General features: G+C 29.5%; 1 protein-coding gene across 1 annotated transcript in view; it reads right to left on the bottom strand.

Moving 5' to 3' along the window:
* The window catches only part of LOC106460096 (E3 ubiquitin-protein ligase HUWE1-like), a 165,843-nt gene that overhangs the window by 97,529 nt on the left and 61,694 nt on the right, over nucleotides 1–6,620 (bottom strand). Inside the window, 5 exon segments of the mRNA XM_022386717.1 lie at nucleotides 1,236–1,436; nucleotides 1,993–2,415; nucleotides 3,620–3,898; nucleotides 4,846–5,115; nucleotides 5,396–5,502. Of these exon segments, the coding sequence (XP_022242425.1) occupies nucleotides 1,236–1,436; nucleotides 1,993–2,415; nucleotides 3,620–3,898; nucleotides 4,846–5,115; nucleotides 5,396–5,502 (1,280 nt within the window).

Raw genomic sequence — 6,620 nt, 5'->3', positions numbered from 1 at the left:
TTCATTCTAGAATGAAAGAAGCATAATTTATATTTATTTCCTAATTTTTTTTATGATGGTTGTGAGATCGGTCAAATATACTGAAACCGTACAGAGATTAATTACTGAAAATAACAGATAAAATATAAAGTTTTTCTTAAGAAACTTTTGATAACTATCTGGACATTATAAAGATTTTACATGTGAAATTTCAAAATTTTCTGAGGCATAAAAGTATTTTTAATTTTAAAATGAATATTACTTTGTATGGTAGATAGGCAAAATGTGAAAAGAAAAAATAGACATGAGAAAACATTGCTTTATAAATTGTAAGACTGAATAAAAAAATTAAGATATTTTGCGTATGAAAGCATTGTAATGTTTACTGATAATCTGCCAAATTTCATTAACATTTGCTTCTAATTTAAAAGTTATAGCATGAAAACTATAACAAGCACAAAATGGTTACGAGGTTAGTCCCGTGGACCAAGCCCGTGCTGAAAGAGTTAATAGGCAAGTTGTCCATATAACGTCACTTTGCATAGATGTACTTTAGCTAATTAGCTATCAAATGATATTGGTACTTTTTAACGTGATACGTTTCCAATTAGTTTCAAACTGACCAACACTCACCTAAATGGCATATGATCATTACATAAATTTTCAATAATCCAACATTCTAATAACAGTAGTATGATATTTAACAAGCCATTAAATCACACCAATAATTAACCTTGTGATAAACATAATGAAAAATTAAAATTTTACTAATGAGATACACATAATCTATCTGTGGTCTTTGTCATTAGTGGATAAATTTACAAGTAATAATAGTAATTTTCAGGGCTTCAATGTTGGATATATTTGCTGATGAAAATATTAAGGATAACAGCCAATGGGTTAAAAAACAGTACAAACAATGAAAATATATAGTTTTACAAAGATAATGACACTTAACTTTTTTTATTTAACACAAGGAAATAATACAAAAATATAGTAACAGTTATGCCTACTTAGAACCAAGAAAAGTTAAAAAAAGCTACAAGGACACCAACATTTTTTTAGATAAAAAATTCCTAAATATATTTGAAAATAAGTTATTTACTTCATTATTTTTTTTTATACATATGCATAAAATCTGTCTCGCATCACAACCAAAACAGCCACAAAAACTAACAAAAAAAACATATGCTGTTAAAAATCACAATAATTTTTCTTGAATTATTTCTTCAGAAATTAATTTACTTTTCATGTACCTTAGTCAAGTCCCTAGGAAGTAACCTGTCCAGCTGATGTCGACCAAACTGGCAATTAGCAGGCAGTGTGTTTTCACTACACAAGGCCAAGAGAACAGTGCTTTCCCATACCAAAGAAGTGTAAAGACGACTAAGACCTCGTAGAACACTCAGCCCCAGTTCTGACCCCCAGTGGCTTATTGATATGGTTCGAATGTCACTCTGTACAAAATTATGAAAGATCAAACTATTAAAAAAATGTAACTATAAAAATATATATATACACACATTCAAACAACAATAATAACAAAAAAAACCTGTAATTTGTGCAACTTATTTCTTAACTATGAGTGTGTTCTTTTACAATACAACTGTTAAAATATGTCTACATTTAATTCATAAAGTTTAAAACATAACTTTCAATAACATACTAAAGAAATTACATAACTTTCCGACACATCTAAACAATCAAAACTCCAGTTTTGTTTAATCTTCTTTAATAACCTGTTGTACTAGATAATTTTCTGAATCAAAGTTTGTTTCAGATATTTTCACAAGGCTATACAAGATCAACCGATATATATATATAACTATCCCCAACTTTTTGGTTACTCCAATCAAAAAGTGGGATTTAATCATTATTCTTAAAATGCACTCATTACCTCAAAGTAAGGAGTTCAATTGTGAGGCAAAACTATGTGAACCAGGGACCCTCAAGTTTACAGTACCACATAGTAACCAGTAAGCCAAGCTCCATTTATAAATTATACGTACTAACCTGACCAGTCCGACAAACATGTACAAACATTATTATGTATGCATGAGCTGCAGCCATGGCATGAAGCAATGGTGTAGACTGATGACTTGCAGTCGCTTCATTCAAATTTGGAGCAGTGATTAGTTCCTCCAGTAAAACACTGCCTCCTGGTGGTTCAAGTGGGCGATGTAATGGTTCCAAACTCTGTAAAACTTCATTGAGGTGAAGCAGACCTTGTTTCAAGACCTGTGGTTCATGGGCTAGATTCAAAATGGATTTACAAACACTAGCTACAGCTTGACATGCTGGAGTAACAGGAAAGTCTACGGGAAGGTTTGACAACCCCAAAATGCCCATTAATGGTACTAGTCCTTTCTGTCGTACAAACTCCCTGCAGTGATCATCAGTAGAGTTGTTACTTAAGATTGCATCAACAAATCTCATCTGAAAAAATGACCAATTACTAAATAAGCAAATTAATATAGCCAAAATGCAATAAAAAATCACAAATAACTCTGAAATAGTATTTTAAGGCTCAAATATAAATCTGGCTACTTGCAATATCTTTTATTATATTACTTGGTTATAAAATATGTTAGTTGAAATACATAAGAAAAAATACTAGTTTTTTAAAACTTGAATATGTATCTGATTCTACTCTAAAACTAAAAATACAATAGTAGAATAATAAATTAAAAATGTCCTTTCACTCAAAGCATTACTACAGTAAACTACAGTAACCTAACAGAGTTAAAAAACAGCAACTTAAGTACATAAATGAAAATAACATTTAAATATACTATTTGCAATTGAACTAAAATTTAAAATGAACAAATAAAAACTATTCATGTTGTTTAAATCTCCATATTTCCAAGAATACATTTTTGAAAATAGCACTTGGACACACAAATGTGCACTATTTTCAGGCCAAATTCTCCAAACCCTGCATTTTAGGTTTCTAAATATCCACAACTATATAATTCTTAATAACACCAAATCTTTTCCTAACCATTTTTGTTAAACTTTGTTGACATGGAAGTTAATTACAATTATGTTAAAGAAGTTTAACAATTTTCAAGCAACCACAGCTCATAACTGAAAGACCTAAAACATCATACAATAAAATTTAACAAGTAACTATTCTTTGTTAGCTCTAAATGAGATTTTGCATTGAAATAAAAAGGATAGAAAGATAAAGAGGTTTAAACAATATCCTATAGTGTCATTAAATATTCAGTAATGAATTGTGTCTATTAACAAAATATCTATATTAACTTGCAATCAGTATTTTAGAAATATAGCACATTTATCTAACATTGGCTGCTTTGTTTTTTTTTTCAAACTTGGCAAAAAACATTTTAAACATTCCTAATTTGCTTTTCACAGCAAACACTAATTAAGGATAAAAAATTGTATAGAACACCTTTAAATTACAGTAAAAAGTTTTATAATATCTTTTTCTTCAGTAATAAAAATGATTTCTTTTAAGTGTTATGCAGTTTTTGTTTGATAATTGGTGATTTTGTTCATGCTGTCATTGCAAATCTTTAGTTTCTTCAAATGAGGGAACACATTAAGATATTTGTGTTTCTTGATTAGACATTGTCTATCAAATAGAAAAAAAACTTGTAAGAATAGTTATACTTACAACATTAAGAATATAGTCAACTAATGGGATTGGAATCTTAGTCTCTGATCCTGTTGAAATTTCTGGAGTAATCTGCTTTTCAGCCCCTGGTTTTAATGTTCCTGTTACAGTATGACCACCAGTTTCTTCATCGTCATCTTCTTCTTCATCTGATGAGCCTGCTTCAGTAGAGACTGTGCTGGTTCGGAATCCACTCGTTGTAGCAGTTTCATTCTTTATAGCTGGCCGTGAACAGACATATCTTGGATCACGTCCCATAGCACACAATTCTTCCAGTAGCTAATAAAAAACAGAAAATTTCCATTTAACATCTACAATGGAGGCTAGAATGTATAATAGAAAGAAAATGCTTAATACTTTTGGAAACGTTTCCAGATAAAATTTGAAATGGCTTCTTAAGGGCTGCTACTTTTACATCCGTACTGTTTACAGTGAAAGTGCATTATGATTCCATATACATTCAGCTGAACCCAATCTTTAAATCTTTGATGATAATAATAGTCTATCAATAAACAAGTACTTTGACATTATACCATTATATTAAGGGACTAACAATAGACAAAACAAGATAATTCTAATTTAAATGTGTTCAAAGTAATAATCAATGACATATCACTGTAGCCCTACAAAACTTGGTTGAAGTATGAACATCAAGTGCTGAAAAAAAAATTAAAATGGATATAACAGGTTTAGTCTAAAAAATACAATGAAACAAGTTAAGAAGTTAAGTATCTTTTCAAATCTAGATATAAACTAGTATTGTAAGGTAAAATAGTCTTTGTTACTGAAGTTATGATGATCATATTGCTAAATACCTTAAATATTTGTAAGGCAAACATGACAACATAATTACATGTAAAATGTTTATAAGTCTACATTATGAAATCCACTTTAATATATATTTTTCAGGACAACATAAGTGCCTAACACAAAAATGTTTATTTACAGGCAATGTTTGGTTTTCACAGTGCATTGATCATTTTGTGAGTTGAATATGATAATTTCTTTTAAAACATGAGACAAAGAAAAATAGAAATGACTATTGATCAAACACTTGACAATGATTTTTTAGGTTTTTATGCCATTATTGGGGTATTCTAATTGAACCTCAAACCATTTATATTACAACTTTACAAATTAACCAATGAGACTCAACAGTCAAATGTATTACTCAGATACTCTCCAAAGCCTACACAACTATCTACCTTTATCAAAAACCATCTTACCTTAATAATTGCAGCTGTAGCATCAGCTCTTAGGCTTGGTTGATGTCTCATCAACTCATCCATAGCATTTCCAAGATTGCTAGCAGTATCACCCATAGGATCTGAGCTTCGTCTTCTTTTCATGGCTGGAAGGTAGTCAGGAGATAAAAGTACCTTGAACAGTCTTTCAAATGGCTTACAAGCAACAAAGGCTTGAAGTCCTCGTGTATTCAAACACAGGGCACTGAAAACATTAGGTAATGAAGCCAGGACCTCTCTTGTGGCAGGAACCTTCAAGAATAAAATACAAACTTCAAGAAAATATACCTGATTAATAAACAAATAATAGATCTTAATTTATATACAGAAGTGATCCATCATGAAAATGTGAAGTACTAAAAATGTGAGATCCAAAAATCTTTAGTAAAAAATTAAACTAATCTAAGACGAGCGGAAAAATTAAAAAATCAATTATTGTGTTTTAATTATTATATTTAAACTTAATCAACAACAACAACAACAAAAGAAAATCAGTACATGAATCTTAAGTTCCAATAACATTTCCACCAACCTCTTTGACCAACAGTGCATGAAGCACCACATCTGTCAGTCCACTGTCTTGAAGTGAAGATAGAAGAGAAGGTTCTTGGAATACATAAACTGTAACAACATCTGTGGCTGAAACACAAATATTATGTAATATCAACGAAGGTATCTTTCATCTAATTCACCAATGCAATTTATTTTGTAGCAAGTTTCAAGAAGATATTCATTATTTTATTTGCTGGCTTCTTTGTTTTCAATTTTAATTAGTCCAATGACAGAAGACCAATGTTTTATATCAGTAATCGAATACTATCACCAGATGAAGTTTTTTGAACTGCATATAATTAGTATTTCCAGAACTATTTTGGCTTTCCCAAGTAAAACATAGCTGACAATTTTGAAATTAAACAAAACAAAAAATTTTCTGGCCAACAATTTGACATAGACAAGATAGAGATCTGAAATTACACTTTTACACATCTTAGATTTTAAATCTAATTAGTCCTTTAAGGACCAGGGTGTGTGTGCCAATGATATCCTCTGATATTTTCTTTTCACTGTGGAAATATTTAACCAATTTGCACAAAACTTAGTATAAATTTTCTACCCAGTTTATGTTTAAAAAATAAATTTCACATTTCTATCATTTTTCAGATTGTGAAGTTTCCAAAATTTTGTTTTAAGACTGTTTTTGAAACATTATTAAAAATACTTTATTTTCATGTTAAAAATTTAAAACATTTCTTATACTTAGGAAGTTCCATTTTATATTTCCATTAAGTTTCAACTTTTTTTGATATTGTATTTTGATCACTTAAGTAGTCACCATTTTTGTCTATAAATCACAGAAAACATTTTTTTGGCAATCTTTCAAGATGGCACCATCATTACCATTGTATCACCACTTTTCCCAAATGATATTCTAATAAATACAGTTTGCTTTCAACAAATAAGTTATTTATTTCATTTGTGTTGTTTGAAAACAAAATTAATAATACATTCAATAAAAAAAAAAGGATTTCTCATCCAAATAGTTTGCCATTACTTAAAATATTTGCTAATCCTAAATTTACCAAACACATATAATTTAACACAAAAATAATTTCCAAAATGAAAGGAATATCAAAAGAAATTATAAACAACCAGCTGTGTGATTTATTTCTAAGTGTTGTAAACTTCAGAACTGAATTTATTTTCCCTTATGGGAGCTTGGGGATAGTTAATATAATAAGAAACCACAAACTACTTCT

This window comes from Limulus polyphemus, unplaced genomic scaffold (genome assembly GCF_000517525.1).
Source record: "Limulus polyphemus unplaced genomic scaffold, Limulus_polyphemus-2.1.2 Scaffold707, whole genome shotgun sequence".
In the NCBI taxonomy this organism is placed as follows: domain Eukaryota; kingdom Metazoa; phylum Arthropoda; class Merostomata; order Xiphosura; family Limulidae; genus Limulus; species Limulus polyphemus.
This window is presented reverse-complemented; position numbering and strand designations above follow the sequence as displayed.